At 38.2% G+C, this 18,772-nt stretch overlaps 1 protein-coding gene across 4 annotated transcripts in view; it reads left to right on the forward strand.

The window, feature by feature from the left end:
• Positions 1-230: 230 nt before the first annotated feature.
• The window catches only part of gria3a (glutamate receptor, ionotropic, AMPA 3a), a 54,483-nt gene continuing 35,941 nt past the window's right edge, over positions 231-18,772 (forward strand). Inside the window, exons 1-4 of one of the 4 annotated variants that reach the window (XR_012355592.1) lie at positions 231-641; positions 870-1,028; positions 8,206-8,445; positions 15,549-15,736. Coding sequence is in view for 3 of the 4 variants with exons in the window: in XM_073840369.1 (XP_073696470.1) it covers positions 554-641; positions 870-1,028; positions 8,206-8,445; positions 15,549-15,736 (675 nt within the window). In the remaining variant the exon portion in view is untranslated. The remainder of the gene's footprint in view (positions 642-869; positions 1,029-8,205; positions 8,446-15,548; positions 15,737-18,772) is intronic. The other 3 variants (XM_073840369.1, XM_073840368.1, XM_073840367.1) reach the window with 3 other exon arrangements.

Genomic DNA, 18,772 nt, shown 5'->3' on the forward strand with positions numbered 1-18,772 from the left:
TAAAATCTCTCGCCTTTCGACAGAGACTTTGACACTGTATGACTAGCGCGCAGGTGTGGAATAGCAATGGTCCGGACCTGTGGGCTGTTGTGTGAACTTTAATTTTTTGTGCTGATTTGCCACTGTACGCGCGGTGAAAGCGCGCGCGAAAACACAGAGGATTTGTGCAGAATATAAAGGGTTTTAACGACGGTTTTGAAGTGGACTGTTCTCGGGGTCGCGTGCTGATTTTTCTGAGCTGTATGCGGACTGCGCACGCGGGTCCGCAGTGGCGGGTTGCGCGCGTGCGTTTGCGCGTACGCGGGTGCTGTTGTAATTTCACGTCACATCAAGTTTGATCAGCGGTCCGATTGGATGATCCGCAGCGCTGTCCTGAATTGAGAGGCTCTCCGCGCTTGTTTGCTTGTACTCGGTGTTCGTCCTGCAGCCCGAATGCACCTCTCCGGCATCGCGTGAGGGAGTCGGTGCACATCTGGCGGATTTTGTTGTCGCCCTCTCGCCCGGTCTGGATGTTGCGCGTGTCAGCTGAAGAATTCTAGAGGTCGGAGACAAAATGCGGCGGCGAGCGCAAACGAGCGTCCTGCTCCTGCCGTGGCTGGTGCTGCAAACCCAAGCAGGCTTTCCAAACCAGATCAATATCGGTGAGCGACTTGATTATTTATTGATCAAAATATTAAACGTCTCTTTCCTTGGAAACGCGCCGAAATCTTTATCTACCTGCTGCATCACCCACATGTTCCACACTCCATACGAGAAGTTTGCACCTTCAGTGCCAAACAGAGTGTAAATGATGTGAATGTTACTACTATTGTGCCTCACTCGAACAAGTCTAAAGTATATGCTCTTAACTCATCTGATCTCGCATGCAGGTGGTCTCTTCATGCGCTCCACTGTCCAGGAACACAGCGCGTTCCGCTTCGCCGTTCAGCTGTACAACACCAATCAGAACGTCACCGAGAAACCCTTTCATCTGAATTATAACGTGGACAATCTGGAGTCGTCCAATAGCTTTTCAGTCACGCATGCTTGTGAGTCTCTGCTCTTTTTTCCACATACAATTCTGCGGGATGCCCCGCACCTGTTTATCCTTAACCGTTCATAGAGCGTTATAATAACAGTATATGTAGGGGGTGAATTCAGGTAAATTGTGACATTTTTTGCCATTTAGATGACTGAGGAAAATGTCCCAGTTAAGCTGAATTCACCCATATCTATCTATCTATCTATCCTCACCAAGGCCGTAGATTGGTTTTCAACTTAGTAGGGACATGTTGTGAGGGGGCAGGAGACAACCTTCAGATTCTAATTTTTAAAACAAACCAAAAGCGATTCAAGCAGTGAGTCACGGGACCTTGATCGTGTTCACAATGTAGGTGTTAGGAAAATTCAATTGCGTGGAAGTAAATATCTTATTACAAGCATGTGCAATATTCCCTCACATCACGAGTCTCATTTTCTATCATTTCTCTGCCTGTAACGTATTAAATAAGACTGCTGATCTGTCCTATTTCTGGAATGTCACTCTGAATCTGCTTGTTTACCTTTTGTTAAAAATGTTAAAGTTCATTGCATTAGGTAGTATTCTTCAAGTCTAGTCATGTGCAACAAAAGCAACATTAGACATGAAGTGCTGCCCCCTGCACACAGCTGTAACAGACACTGTTTGTCTCATTCAAAAATTCTCAGTTTAGAATTTGTTTGGAGGTGGCAAAAACCCAAGGTTTTAATATGGAAAATCTAATGATTCAGTTGCAATGTCAAGAAAATAAAAAGAAGAAAACAGCAGATAAAGACTGAGAGTGTGAGAAGTTGGCAAAAAAGAGAAACGGAGAGAAGAAAATGTGAAAAACTCTTCTGTGGCACAAGCCTCAGGTCTTGATAATGGAGAGATAGAGAGAATAGCAGAAAGGCTGAGAGAGAGATGATGATGAGTGCAGGCTGACATTTGCACACATGCCCAAACCAGTGCAAGGGTTAGTGCCCTGCGCTGTGTGTGTGTGTGTGTGTGTGTGTGTGTGTGTGTGTGTGTGTGTGTTCGTGTGTGTGTTCGTGTGTGTGTTCGTGTGTGTGTGCGTGTGTGTGTGTACAAGAGTGAGAGAGCTTTACCATCATTATAAAATGCCTGTTTACAGCTGCTGTCATTACCATTGTGTGTCTCTGACTGGCCTGGCTGCTCATCTGAGCGTGTCTGTGTGAGAGACAGTCTTTGTGAGCTTTTGGTTTCCTGGCTTATCATGATGTTATTGCTGCAGTCATTGATCTTTCTTCACTGCATTAACACACACATACACACACATTGCTTCAGGCATCTGGTTGGCCCATCAGACACAAACAGCTGGGCTTTTAAAAATATAAATGAAAAGGTTTGCAAGAAAAAAGACATGCACATAACCTCTCAGACTCTGAAGGTGATTTTAAAGTTTAATGAATAAACTTTGCAGAGATGCTCTGAAAGCTCAAAGTACATATTCAGGAATAACATGACAGGAAGGACAAAGTGCTTTAACAGTGATGCGAGAACTGTTCATAAATAGAGACAGACACTTATTTTTCTCTCTGGGGATGTCTTTGAATCAGAGCACACACACATTTGCATGCAGTGCTTGTTTTAGTCAGGTGAGCTGGTTTAGTGGAAGTCGCTCACAGCGCTGCGAGAGAGAGTTGTGCGTCAAACGGTTTCTGAGAAAAAGGTTTTGACAGCATACGTATGCAGTGACCCTGCTGTTTTAATTGAGGCAATCTGCATAATGGAGAGAAAACAGTAGGGGTCAGAGGGTCTGTAAACAGGTTATTTTTCACTCACTCTTTTGCTCACTCTCCGGCTCTACGGTTTTCAGTCTTCTCAATGTTTTTTTCTTTATTGCTCCCTGGAGCGTTCGAAAGACAGATGAAAAGAAGGGCAGAAAGGCAGTAAGCAGATGTAACCTGCTGGCTCAGTTAGAAGAACAAATGAAGGAGAAAAAACAGAGCGTGAGAGAGATGTGTAATCATTACCTCGTCTTTGTGTAATTTCTACGCCAGTAGCGTCACCAATTGGAATTGCAAAAATAACTGTTAAAGTCGGCATGGAATGGAAATTTGTACATACGCGTTATTGGTTTTATTAAACGATTCTTCCATTTCATTTTTACAATTTGTATTATTTTTTTTTTACCAATTTTATTAAAATGCCATAACTTAATCTTTCAGTGAAATCTCCCAGACTTCTCTCTGGGGATGTGAGATGGATTTATGTAATAATTTCATCCTCAGAAACCATTTTTTACAATCGACTGCAAGCTCGCATTCATGTCAGTCCTCATCAATGTTCCCGCTCTACTTTTTTCTTTTGATAATCCCACAATAAACCTGACCCTGGACCACAAAACCAGTCATAAGAGTAATTAAAAAAAAACCCATCAACTATAACCAATAATCAACTGCATGTTATTGCCAATACAATAATCAGTCATTTTATCTGTTGGCCAATTAGGTAAAACCACTCACTTGTATTAAACTTGTATATACATTGTACTTCACAGTGCATATGTGCTAACCAAATCTTAACTGTTGATTACATATTTCACTTGAAACATATTTGTTTCACCTTCAAATTGAGAACAAAATGCAAAATGGTATATGAGATGATATATTGTGCACCTATAGACGTTTTTCCTGAACACGGATGTAAGTCCGACTCTTAACTGAAAGAATGCTTTGCATTTCCGGTCTGCATTGTTTCTAGTCAAATTAGGGTATATTCCGAGCTAATAATGTTAAACCTATTAAAATGTTTTTAAAAAGCACAATGGCTCCATAGCGCCATCACTTGGCAATGTTGCAATGACCGTCAGTTGTCAGTGCCTCACTTTAATGAGTGTGTAGATGATAGTGATGCGCGGGTCGGGGTTTTTTTCAACCCGCGGGTCCCGCAATTATGAAATTATTTGGCCCGCCCCAGCCCGCCCCAGCCCGCCCCGCAGTACTGTGTCTATTTTTACAACCCGCCCCGCCCCGCACCCGCGACAATTAAATAGACATACTATGCATTGTAATGCAAATGAAAACCGAAAGTGCTTTTCGCCCTTTAAACTGGCAACAATACTGTACGATTATGAATATGAACCATAAATCAAATCATATTAATAACAAGATAATCAGTGGTGTAACGTTAGTGGTGCCGGAAGAAATGTGGGTATATATGCTTCATTTATGAATATCGTTTTGAACTTTCTGTTTGAACGCATTCGTTTACTGGATCCTTGGACTGAAAGATTTAAAGGTTCACTGGTTTAAGGAAGTTCTGATCATGAAAATCTGCTTCTTTTTATTTGTAAGATATTGTTTTCGTTATTATGTACTGTTTAAAATGACTAGGGTGCAGGACGCAGCGGGCGCAATAACCAAATACATTTCAAAGCAAGCCGGCGCCACAGTCCTGACTACATCATTGCTGTCTTTATTGTGTGTTTTTAGCGAATATTTACATTCATTCACATATAACTGGATGTGGTTGACTGTCATGATTTTGGCTAATGCAGGAAAATGCGCATCAGAGGAGATTTAAATACGCATAGCACCAGGCCTGCAGAGCCGAATGAGCGTTCGCTTGATGCGCTTGTGGCTGGCAGCGGGAGCAGCTTGGCGCTTTCGTGGACGTGACGTGTTGATAACCTTATTAAAGAACTTAATAAAATATGAAAATAGATATTCCCAAATATGTAATATGAGCTATAGGGAATTGCACGCAACATACATTGATTTTTTTTATTTTATTTTGTATTTAATGACCCGCCCCAACCCGCCCCGCAAATAAAGTGACAGTTTCTTTACCCGCCCCAACCCGACCCGCGGGTTACCCGCGGGGCCCGCGGGTTATGAGACGACCCGCGCATCACTAGTAGATGACACGAAGCAGCGGACGTTAGCTACATTAAAAACAGATGGACGCTATTTGAATGGGTTCCTACGGAAACCGGAACAGAACAGCATTCAATCTGACGTTAGAATTTGTAATGGCGGCGCTCATCGTTTACTCAGGAAAAAGGTCTATAGTTGTTGTCAAACAGGTTTCTTAAACACTGTCTGTAATTGGTCAGACAAATAGATAGTCCCACCCTAAAATCACGTTATTGGTCAAGCCAGTGTTGCTGTGTTGTGCTTCTCAAACAAGCTGAGCAATGTTTTGAATGCACCTCAGAGCCACAGTGTTTACACTTCAGGAAAAATCAACCTACAAAAATGGCTTAGATGACTATATTGAGCTGAGATAGTAGAAAGTATTATAGCAAAAAATACACACTTCAGCTTTAAGGACTGAATGAGAGAGTGAGTAAGAGCTGAATGTGTCTCTCTGAACTGCAGTGATCGTTTGTTCTCTCATGGTGAGAGCTGCTTTCCACTGAGGCGCGATCAATATAGAAAGAGAGCAGGACAGGACCACCTAAAACAGACACTCACACTAAAACAGATGCCCACACAAATGCAATGCTCCACTTGTGTGTAGATATTATCTGTATGATTTTCTTTCTTCTTTAGACATCCTAAACATCCAGTTGGTGAATTCAGGACAATGATAGTACATCTTGACTCGCTTGAGTAATTAACTAAACACCCAATAGTGTCAGCTAATGAATGTTTGTTTCTCACTGAGTCCAAGTGCTTTGATTGGTTTTGGTGAAAAACAACCTAATGGAGCACCAAAGTCAAGACGTATTTTTGAAGGTCAACCTAGGAGTTAACATCATCCTGGTTCCCTTGACAAAAACCAAATAGGATTTTTCCATTGGCAATTGGATTACTGTAGAAAATAAGCACTGTGACCAACAAGTTTGGTTCTTACACATTTTCCAGCATGATTGTCTTCACAAATGAACACAACTTTAAAGTCTAAATGCAAACAGAAGTAAAATGCGGTCTCATGACTTAACTCTTTTAGTCTTTATTTAAAAAAAAAAAATTCTGAAAGTTTGTAAGAGTGTCCAGTCAATTGTAAATAGGGAATGCATGTGCATACAATTTTTTTTTAAATTGAGATTTATACATCATCTAAAAGCTGATAAATACGTTTTCCATTGATGTATGGTTTGTTAGGATAGGACAATATTTGACTAAGATACAACTATTTGAAAATCTGCAATCTGAGGGTACAAAAAAATCCAAATATTGAGAAAATTGCTTTTAAAGTTGTCCAAATGAAGTCCTTAGCAATGCATATTACTAATCAAAAATTAAGTTTTGATGTATTTACTGTAGGGAATTTACAAAATACCTTCATGGAACATAATCTTTACTTAATATCCTAATGATTTTTGACGTAAAAGAAAAATCTATAATTTTGACCCATACAATGTATTGTTGGCTATTGCTACAAATATACCTGTGCTACTTACGACTGGTTTTGTGGTCCAGGGTCACTTTTGTTCAGACCTGCCTCCATTGATTGGATGGCTGGGTAAAAGTGACAGCAACAAGCACTATGTTTTACCCAAAGTTAACAGTTATCAACTCTCAGCTACAAAAAAGAAAGAAAATAAAGACAGAGCAAATAAACTTGTAAAATATTATAATGGCAGTGCATCAAAATTCAGTGTCATTTCTTGTGTACATTTCTTTCGTACCTACTAACATTTTAAAATTATGAACATTTTCATAAATTCAAAAGTTTACTTCAGAATGGCTTTAGAATTAATTTGCACAAGTTTGTTCTGCAAATCATTCTCATTGGCAAATGCCCAAAGTATACTTCACTTTTTATGCGTATAGTGCTCGTAAAATGAATTTCATCATTAAAATAGTATGCGCACCACCTTATTTTTGAACTTATTTTTGAACACGCAGGTCACACATGCGCATTTAAGTTATTTTGCAGTAATCAGTTGTTCCACAAGGTGGCTACACTGTCCCGGGCCATTGTTTCACAGTAGAAAACGAAATTAAAGTGACAGACAACAACAAAGTAGCAAAAACCGCAACAAGTGCTTGTGAGCAAGAGTGTATGAGACAGCTCAGCTTCGGTTTGAAAGAGTACTAAATATTTCGGTCATACTTTGGGCTTTAGGGAAAAATCTATTAAAAAAATAAAATGGTGGTGGGCAGCAGTGCATCATACAGGGCTTCCGCCATTGGTAGCCACCATTATTTTAATGGATTAAAAATCTGCTTATAAAAAGCAAATTTTAATATTCCACTAATTTGAATATTGATGTCACCTTTAGTTTCTACAGTGGATATGGATTTATGTGTAGGGCTCAGTGTGTGTTTGTATGTAGTCTCTTACAATGTTTGCAGAGGTGTTCTGTTGTTTTCTCTGTTGTACTAAAGCTCTCAATTGTGTGTGAATGTGTTTGCTTTGCTGTATGAATGTTTGAGCATGTATGTTTTTTTTAGCGTAGGCCGTGAATGTGTGTTCATCTGCGTGTGATGATTTTTAACCTCTGGGCTCTCTGAGTAATGTGACATTTGCTTCTATTTTCCTCCTTTTTCTCCCTCATGTCCACATGCCACATATTTGTTTTTTCTTGCTTTTTTGTTTGTATGTCTTCTGGACACATTTAGGAACATTTGTCCCTTTTGTTCCTTTTCTCAGAGTCGACCAACCTCTATTCCTGCTGCAGTCTCTCCTGTTTTCTCCCTCGCTCTATTATTTTTCAAGAAGCAGGTGTTTGTGCAAGGCAAAAATCATTTGCTTCAGGGAACAGACAAATAGTACAAATGTCCTCCCTCCGGATAACATAAGGTTGTAAATATGCAGTTAATAAGACAGCACTAAAGCTGAATTAATGCTTATCACTGACTTTTCTGAGCATTCGTTCATGTATTGCTGTAGAGACGTCAGTGAACTCAATCTGTCTACTGTCAGCTTAGCTACATGGTTGCCAGATTTAGAAACATTTGCAGTTTATCTTTAAATAATTTAGGTGACAACTGTATTTAGGATATTTAAAAATAAATAAATAGCAGGACATTTGAGTTGGATTTTTGATGAATTCACATCGTATACATGCAGCCCTTTGATATTAAACCTGATGTTGTAACCTTTCCGTTTCTGCGAACAGGCTGTTGTCTCTTCAGATCATTTTTAAAGACTCAGTCACACACACATACACAAACAAGTACACATACTCAGCAGAGATCATCATAAAATGAAATGCTTGTGAGTGTTTGTGTGCCTAATGTTTGTTTATGTACACTGACTCTGCTTCCGTCTCTCTCTTGGTCTGGCAGTCTGTTCTCAGTTCTCCAGGGGTGTATATGCAATATTTGGATTCTACGACAGGAGGTCAATGAACACATTAACGTCGTTCTGCGGCGCTCTGCACACCTCCTTCATCACTCCATCTTTTCCCACGGACACAGATGTGCAGTTTGTCCTGCAGATGAGGCCGAGCCTCCGGGGGGCGCTGCTCAGTGTGCTAGCCCATTACAAATGGGAGAAATTTGTCTACCTGTATGATACTGATAGAGGTGAGTAAACACACACACAAACACATATACTGTCAGTGGCTAAGTATTTGAACACTTAAAGGGCTTAAATTTTGTGACTATGACTTTTTTCTTTGAGAGTGTTTGGTTACCAATATTCTTTAAAATATATTCTTTTGTGTTCTGAGCAACGAAAGTAATAATTTTGGTACAACGTGAAGGTGAATAAATAATAACAGAACTTTCATTTTTGGGTGAACTATCCCTTTGAATTAGCACTGAAACAGAAGTAGCAAGATCTCTTCTTCTGTATTTCGATTGTGGATGTAACAACTTATTAAATAAGAAAAAATGCAGGGTGGGGACTTGGCTCTATGCATTGGTTGCTGGTTGAATTTTTAAATGTGGACATTGGTCTCAAAGTGAATGCTTGCATGGATTGGGGTTTAAGTGAACTAAATGGCCCTGGCCCTCTTTTCACCCAAAAATGAAAACTCTATAATTAATTACTCACCCTCATGTCATTTCAAACCCGTAAGACCTTTGTTCATCTTCAGAACCCAATTTAGGGATTAGTTCACTTTCAAAACAAAAATTTACAGATGATTTACCCACCCCCTTGTCATCCAAGATGTTCATGTCTTTCTTTCTACAGTCGGAAAACGTTTCAGGAATTTTCTCCATATAGTGGACTTCTATGGAGCCCGCGAGTTTGAACTTCCAAAATGCAGTTTAAATGCAGCTTCAAAGGGCTCTACATCCCAGCTGAGAAAGAAGGGTCTTATTTAGCCAAACGATTGGTTAGTTTCTAAAACAAATGACGATTTATAAACTTTTTAACCTCAAATGCTTGTCTCTGAGATTATATTTTCTCCTCCAACTTCAAAATCGTCCTACATCGCTGTTTTTGTAAAGGGCATTTGATCTTCTTTGCACGTTCACTTGAACACTGGGTCGGTACTTCTGCAGCGATGTAGTACGATTTTGAAGTTGGAGGAGGAAATGAGATGGGAGTTTTTTGACATACCCTAACTGTTATGAATATTGCAGAGATAGACGAGCATTTGTGGTTAAAAAGTGTATAAATATGAATTTATTTAAGAAAATGACCGATTGTTTCACTAGATAAGACCCTTCTTCCTCGGCTGGGATCATTTAGAGCCCTTTGAAGCTGCATTTTAACTGCATTTTGGAAGTTCAAACTCACAGGCACCATAAAAGTCCACAATATGGATAAAATTTTTTAAATGTTTTCATCAAAAAACATAATTTCTTTACGACTGAAGAAAGAAAGACATAAACATCTTGAATGACAAAGGGGTGAGTAAATTATCTGTAAATTTGTGTTCTGGAAGTGAACTAATCCTTATTATTTTTGATGAAATCCAAGAGCTTTTGACACACGTTCAAGAGAGTACCTGCCACGGACAGTTGTTATTTTTGTTTTCTTTGAGTACAAAAAAATATTCTTGTAGCTTTGTAAAATTAAGGTTGAGCCGCTAATGTCACATTAACTATTTTAACAATGTGTCCTTACGTCTTTTTTGGTCCTTGAACATAGTTGCACTGCTGTCTATGCAGGGTCAGAAAGCTCTCGGATTTTATCAAAAATATCTTAAACCTGGTAATTAATGACAGAATTTTCATTTTTGGGTGAACTATCCTTTTATTATGCATTTTTGTTGAACCGATCATTAGAGGATGACACTAAATACAAGTCTAAAAAGAAGTCTAAATCATTTTGAGCTTGTCAGCTTTCAGCCACTTCAGAAATAAAAACGCATTTAACCTGATTCTTTCATAGTGTAGATGCCCATAGAGTTGAATGTGTTCGAACAGGCACAAAAGTCTCTCTGCTTACTGTCCTAATATGTAATCATTGTGGGACATGTTGTGAGAAAGTACACCAAAACAGATTATGGCTTCGCTTGCTTTCCAGATCACTCATAATTCGTGTAACGTGGGTTCTTTCAGTCGATAGTATTTGTGTGCTGCACTCAACGCGCACTTCAATATGATTTAGAGTGTAACGAAACAAGGGGAGTGTCTCAAGTAAATCCAAATGCAAGTGGTCACAAGAGACACATTAAAGGGGACATCAGAAGCAAAATTCACTTCTACTTGGTGTTTAAATGTCTTATCAGTCTCAGTTATCAAGCTGTTTCAGCGACAACAATGTCTCATAAGCAATGCAGTTGTTTTGTAGTAATGTAAAAGTGAACATAAGAGTCTTTTTTTATCCCAAAATCAGAGCTACTAAGGACGTAGTGGGTTGTTTTTTTTCTGATGGTAATGCACCCCTGAATACACAAAAAAATGGAAGCGAGGGGTGGAGTGAGCAGTAGCTCATTATCATTTAAAGAGACACGCACCAAAAAGGCTCATTGTGGACAGAGCTGTTTTTGACAAGGTAAAACAGCCGTTTAACCAAATTATTTAGCAGACATTTCATGAAGACCCTAAAGAATCATACCACCTTTTGGAAAATGGGCATCCGATACAGGGAACCTATTTTATAAGGCTCTTTGAAAAAAAACGACGCCAGCGTTATCCCTTCACTAACATATTACAGTAAAAAATATAACCTTCACTAGAAATCAGCTCCCTGCAGAAAATAAAAGTACATTTCCTTTGTTGTGCTACGTACAAAGTTAACGAAGATGCGGTTCTTTGTTTAAGCGTCACAACACCTTGAGCGCAGATTTAAGCAACAATCGCTACAACCGTGAGTGGTGATGGTGAAAAGAAAACATTCAGAGGAGCATCGACTAGCAAATTTCAAAATGAATGGACAGAAACCTTTGCTTTTATTGAAAGTTATGTGCTCTGCTCTGTCTGGTTTGCTCAGATCAATTATCGTCGCAAAACTGATTTGAATTCACTCTTCAATTATATTATACTCTTCGTTATATTTAAATTGATCAGAGATCACATCAAAGGAAAGCAACAGATAAGCGGTGCATTTTATTAATTATCAGCTAATTTCAGGATGAAAGACCACAAGAGAAGAGAGCGCGCCATCTACACTGCAAAGATAAGTTTGTCTCACTACTTTTAATGAAGATGAATGTGCGTCGAGCATCTGCAACTTACTTTCAGTTTCATTTCAATTCAATTCAATTCAAGTTTATTTGTATAGCGCTTTTCACAATACAAATCGTTGCAAAGCAGCTGTACAAAAAATGTAGGCTACTACAATATATTTAGTAGCTTAGTAGTGGTGACTACTGTATGTTAAGTCGATGTACATATGGTATAAATAAAAAAATTTTTGTGTCAGTTTGCTAAAGAGATCAGTGATGTTTCTTGCATTAGTGCTGTCATATCTGACTATAACACGCCGTATAGCCTATAAACCGCTATAGGCTTTTTTTTTTGTTTTAACATTTTGGGTGGAGTAAAATTTGCATATGTGGTTTCAAAAACCAGATGCAGTTGTTTCTTCTGGAATGTGGCCCAGACCACCTCCTGAAGGGATTTGAGCGATCGGATTTAAATCCATCTCAAAAGCGTTTCAGAGGGAATTTACACCTGCTCTTTTCACGATTGGATAGATATCCGATCAGAAAACGCATGACGTGACCGGGTGTAAACAAAGTACCCAGTGGGCAAAAGCCAAAAATAAGTAAATTCTATTTTTATAGTAAAACATTAGTTTATTTTAAATTGTATTTGTGGAAAACAAACATAGTCATATTTGTTTATATATATTGTATATGTGTAGTAATACATTGGTTTTTTTCCAATGGCTCTTTTGAAAAAAAAACTCGCCAAAAAATGAAAAATGGCTCTTTGGTGAAAAAAGGTTCCCGACCCCTGGTTGCATAAGTCTAATGTCTGGTTTTGTTCACCAAATAATATTGGTTTGCCAATTATTGCTAAAGCAGTGCGCAATGTTGTTTATATCTGGCATAGTGACATAACACAGTCAAACACTGGCGTAACGGAGGACAGTTTTTCTCTGTGTTTGTGTTCCAGATCACCTGATGGGCTTACAGCCAACAATCACACATTTTTCCTAGCTTGTTTACTCTAAAGAGAGTGCTTACAGGGACAGTTTAAGATAACGAGAGACATTGTTATGTTTTCTCCAGGGATCCTCCATAATAGATTAAACTCATCATACTAATGAACAGAACAGTGTGCTTACAGCTAAAATTCAGTGAAACTCTGTTTGGATTTCCACTTCTTAATACAGTGGGCGCCAAAAGTCAGAGACCACATTGTAATACTTGGGTTTAAAATTGATCATGTGAATTGAATTCTAAATTTTCTTCTATTGTAGCACTAGATGCTCTTTGGATCATTCTCAAATCATGATACAGTGCAGACAGTTTCAATCTGTTACCACCCTTGAAATCACCCACTACTGTCAGCAGGGAGTTGGGCTGCTGGTGCCAAACTTTAAATGGTTTTACATCACCACAGGGCTCGTGCATCTGATAAATACACTAAACGCTAATGATTTAAAAAATTAAAAAATCTGTGTGAGCCTTTGCTTGCTGGTTAACATAAATGCTTTAAGACATTGATTTGTGCTGTTGAGATGAGTGCTGCAATATTTGGCAGAGACTCAATAAAAAATGCAAGAGGCCAAGTATATCATTAAAAAAACAAATCTGCGAGAGCGGTTAAGAGATATTTAACGAAGGTGCTGTAAAAGATTTTGTCCGTAGAGCGTTTAACAAGACCCTCTTAAGTTGCTAATGAGAAACTCATGTTTAATTAACTCATCTTTAATAAACCTTTGCGGGTTTGACACATGGCCTTCCACTTATGCTAACATGTATGACTTTAGGAGTTGAAGTGGTTGTGTGTATGTGTGTCATTTGAATTCTCACCTCTGTGCGAGCTGTCAGTCTTGATTAATTGGTCACGGCTAAACAGCCTGGCGGCCTGGCACTCCAGGACGTATGCTAATTAAAATAGTGATTGAATGTGTGTGTGTGTGTGTGCATGTTGTCCTATAATGAATGTGATCACAAGGCTAAAAACGAGACGGAATGGAACTGGGCTGATTTGTGTCCTGTATGGCCTTGAGCTGGAGGTTATAAAAGGTGTTAGTGAACATTTCTGGTACATTGTATGTGCTTTGAATCCTTTAATGGAAATCCTGGGTTAAGTACACCTGTGCTGCACTCTTATATGAAAACCGGTGTCAAGCTGTCACTAAAGCAGTACTCTTTCAGAAGGTAATAAAATGTACACATTTAAAATTAAAATTCTGTCATTAATTACTCACCCTCATGTTGTTCCAAATCTGTAAGACTTTTGATCATTTTTGTGACACAAATTAAGATATTTGTGATTAAATCCAAGAGCTTTCTGACCCTGCATAGACAGCAACATGCTAAAACGTTCAAGACCCAGAAAGTTAGTAAGGACATTGTTAAAATAGTCTATGTGACATCAGTGGTTCAACCTTATTTTTATAAAGCTACAGGAATATTTTTGTGCGCAAAGAAAACAAAAATAACTACTTTATTCAGCAATTTCTTCTCTTCCATGTCAGTCTTCGATGCATATTCTTGAGAGTACCATGACGCATGGTGGTACCATGAAGCTAGTTTCATAAAATTACAGTTGAACCACTGGTGTCAAATGGACTATTTTTATATCTTTACTACTTTTTTGGGCCTTGAACATGTCAGTTGCATTGCTGTCTTTACAGAGTAAGAAAGCTCTCATATTACATAAAAAATAAAATATCTTAATTTGTGTTCCAAAGATGAACGGCTTTAGGGGTTTGGAACGACAAACAAAGTAATGAAGGAATTTTCATTTTTGGGTGAACTATCACTTTACTAATTTGTATCTTTAAGGTTCTAATACATACCCTTTAGGAGTAAATAAGGTACAAAAAGGGTGCCACAGCTTTTGTGCCTTTTACCACAGGTGTACCATTTTTCTGAGAGTGGTTCTGTTGTCGATTAATGCAGAAAAAAAGTTCCAAAGTTGCCCCTCAGTTTGAAAGAACAAATATACAGACATTTCATGTATAGTATACTCATGATCAGCCATTAAATTTTGTAATCTGTTAAATAATTGCTAAACTAGGTTTAGGGCACTGAGGGAATTTATATGCACATTTAGGTATATTGTAGAATTTTTAATTTTTTTTTTTTTATATTTTTATTATTATATTTTAAAATCTTACATTCAGTAAAAAGACCAAATACAATGTGACCATGGATCACAAAAACAGTCATAAGTGTCAATTTGTAGAAATTGAGATTTATAAATCATCTGAAAGCTAAATAAATGAAAATCTGGAATCTGAGGGTGCAAAACAAATCAATATAGAGAAAATCGCTATGAAGTAGTTCAAATGAACTTCTAAGCAATGCATATTATTAATCAAAAATTAAGTTTAAATATATTTATGGTAGGAAATTTACAAAATATCTTTATAGAACATGATCTTCATAGAACATGACAAAAATGTATATTTTCACCCTTACAATGTATTTTTGGCTATTGCTACAAATATACCCGTGCTACTTAAGACTAGTTTTGTGGTCCAGGGTCACATTTATTTTCTGTTTTGCTGTGCATCACTTTCTGTAGAAGAAATTTATATTTTTTCTCATAGAACAAATGGAATGAAAACCAAATTGTTTAAAAAAATTAAGTAAATTGAATTTGGAAGAAAATATAGCTTAGAGCAAACAAACCCTCACTTGTTGGGGTGGGGTACCTATGCATGGGTCTGATATGTGCTGCAGTGCATCTGATGTACTGCAGAAGACCTGTTTAGTTGCGCAAAGATATGATCTGCAATGGATCTGATCTATAGTATAGTGTATCTGAAATACATGAATGAAAGCCTAATACACACCTGCACACATATGCACAACCATATGTATTTTAAATATAAAATAATATGTGCGTTCTGCCATTGCATTAGCATCATTAGGGCAGAGTTGCAGTAATTACATTCACCATGCTTCTTTCTCTGCCTTCCCTCTTTCATCCCTTCAGATTTGCACTGCATCAGCAGTTCCTCTGTGTTCTCAAACCAGAGAGAGAAATGAAGCAGTACTTGCTCCATCATTCTGGCCCAATTCTGCCCTGTTACTACATCTACACAGACCCTTTGTAGCCTTGTATTTTACACCATGCGCTGTTCTCTCTTTCTCTCTCAGGGTTTGCCATCCTACAGGCCATCATGGAATCTGCAGTGATGAATAATTGGCAGGTGACAGCACGTTCGGTGGGGAACATAGTGGATCCGCTGGAATACCGGCGCATTATTGAAGAAATGGATCGCCGGCAGGAGAAACGTTTCCTTATCGACTGTGAGGTTGAACGCATTAACAGTATTCTAGAGCAGGTACATAAAAACACATATACACATCATTTTATCTGTCAGAATGTCAGTCAGTTTACAGGGACTCTATCTGTCTGTGGTGGTAGTTCAGGAACAGTTCTGTTCGAGTTTTGTGGTATTGATTAATACCTTTCCAAAATTCAACGCTTGTTAGCAAATAAGGTGATAAAAATAGTGTGTGTGAGAGCGCGCGTGTGTTTGTGTAAGTAGGGCACAGCGTCCTGTAACAAGGGAACAGTGAGAAAACTAAAAATACTCCCTTTCCTCTCATCCAAAAATACAGCTCTCAAAGGTACTGTTACATTCTCCGATTCTGTTTGTCTCTTTCACTTATTCTTTCTCTTTCTGTTTTTTACCCTCGGTCTCTTCTTTCCTAGCTTTTTCCCACACACACAAATACATGGAGAGGAAAGAACGTGTGTGTGTGTCACTAGGAGGTCACAGAGATAATGAAATCCACGAGTAGATCAATCAGCACTCAGAGAAAGCTAATCAGAGCGCTGCGCTTCCAGCAGACTGCCTGTCTGCTGCTATTTGTAAATCAATAGCTATGTGTGTGTGGGTGTGGTTGGGTCGTACCTTTATGTTGTGCCTAAGAGTCAGCAGAGCTTTACTGGCACGGCATTAAACATTTTAATATATCCAATGTATTCAAGTGCTGCACCTTTGTAGAGCAATAAATAATAACACAGTCCTGTGATGTGTGGGTAGACGCAATATTATAACAGCTCCACTGTGCTCAACAGGTTCAAGCAGTTCATTCATTTCTGAAATATGTAGGCTAACTATGGGCAATACTGACCTAATTTGTTTAATTGTATAAAAAATTTATAAAACTATTTAAATGCATATTTCCATAAATGGAATGTGGTGTTGTATTCTTTAGGTATTTATAACTGTATTAGATATTGTCAGTATCACCACAGTGAAAAATGTTGCAGTAATGACACATTTTGGTATTGTATTGTTTGAGTGCTGAACAGTGTAATTTTAGTATAATTAGGATACTATTATAGTGTTAATTAATATTAAAATTGTTAAAAATTTATATTTTTAAGGTAAGTTCATTTTAAGGTTAATTTAACAAATTAAGTTAATTTTAAAGTTAATTCAACAAATAAATAAATATATTTTTTTGTTGAATTAACTTTAAAATTAACTTAATTTATTTGTTATTTGTTGATAAAAATATATATACTTATTTTAGTACAGAATGTGAAATGTTGTTCTGGCAACTTACTAAAAAAATATTTTTTCATTTATTTTATTTCAAGTAAAGAAATTAAAAAAAAGATTTTAGTTTTAATTCTGCTATCTTGAAGTTGGAATTATTGTAGAAAGTACACTGAAAGATAAAACTGCAAGAAAAAACATAATGAAAAATACTTAAGAAAAATAAAAACAGGTATTTGAAACATGTTCAATAATACTACACCAAATAATAATAATAAAAAAAATGCACACACACATACAGTGTCTCACAAAAGTGAGTACACCCCTCACATTTCAGCAACCATTTTAGTAAATCTTCTCAAGGGACAATACTATAGAAATGAAACTTTTAGAGTAAACTTTTAGGATATATTTTAGAGTAGTCAATGTGCAGCTTGTATAGCAGTACAGATTTACTGTTCTCTGAAAATAACTCAACATACAGCCATTATTGTCAATATAGCTGGCAACAGAGCTGAGTACACACCGTAAGTGATAATAGCAGTATGCTGTTTAATCATGCAAAGCCACATGTCCTATTCATCATGTTTATGTTTTTGTCTGCTTGACAGGACCATACAAAGTTGTATCTTGTATTAGAGCAGTTAAAATTAGGTGCTTTAAGTACAATTCTCTCATACTGACCACTGCCATGTTCAACATGGCATCTCATGGCAAATAACTCTCTGAGGATTTAAGAATTAGAATTGTTGCTCTCCACAAACATGGCTAAGGCTGTTAGAGGTTCAGTAACACCCTGAAAAAGAGTTACACTACAGTGGTCAGGGTCATACAGAGGTTTTCCAAGATGGGTTCCATTCAGCACAGGTCTTGCAAGGGTCGATCAACGAAGTTGAGCACTCGTTCTGTGCGTCAGGTGCAGAACCTGGCTTCAAAAAACAGATGCGTGAGTGCTGCCAGCATTGCTTTAAAGGTTGCAGAAGTAGAAGGTCAGCTTGTCAGTGCTCAGACCATACACCGCACGCTGCAACAAGTTGGTTTGCGTAGGCGTCGTCCTAGAAGGAAACCTCATCTGAAGCAGGCTCACAAGAAAGCCCGCAAACAGTTTGCTGAAGACAACCTGTCCAAGAGCATGAATTACTGGAACTATGTCCTGTGGTCTGATGAGACTATAAGGTAAAATAGTTAGGCTCAGGTGGTGTCCAGCATGTGTGGCGATGCCCTGGTGAGGAGTTTTAAGAAATTGTGTCTTGCCTACAGTCAAGCATGGTAGTGGTAGCATTATGGTCTGGGGCGGCATGAGTGCTGCTGGAACTGGGGAGCTGCAGTTCATTGAGGGAAGCATGGATTCCATTATGTACTGTACATTCTAAAGCAGAACATGAAGCTTTTCCGTCTAGAAACTAGGTCGAATGGCAGTTTTCCAACAAAATAACGACCCACCAAGATGACAGCTGCCTTGCCGAGGAAGCTAAAGGTGAAGGTGATAGGGTGGCCAAGTATGTCTCCAGACCTGAACCCTATTAAGCACCTGTGGGGCATCCTAAAGCTTAAGGTGGAGAAGCACCATGTGTCTAACATCCAGCAACTCCGTGAGGAGTGGAGGAGGATCCCAGCAACAACCTGTGCAGCTCTGGTCAATTCCATGCCCAGGATGATTAAGGCAGGGCTAGATAATAATGGTGCTAACACAATATATTGACACTTTGGACAGGTTCACTTAGGGTGTACTCACTTTTGTTGCCATCTATTTTGACAATATTTGCTGTATATTGAGTAATTTTTCACGGGACAATAAATCTATACTGCTATACAAGCTGCACATTGACTACTCTAAAATATATCCAAGTTTCATTCCTATGATCT

The sequence above is a fragment of the Garra rufa genome, chromosome 5 (assembly GCF_049309525.1).
Source record: "Garra rufa chromosome 5, GarRuf1.0, whole genome shotgun sequence".
NCBI lineage: Eukaryota > Metazoa > Chordata > Actinopteri > Cypriniformes > Cyprinidae > Garra > Garra rufa.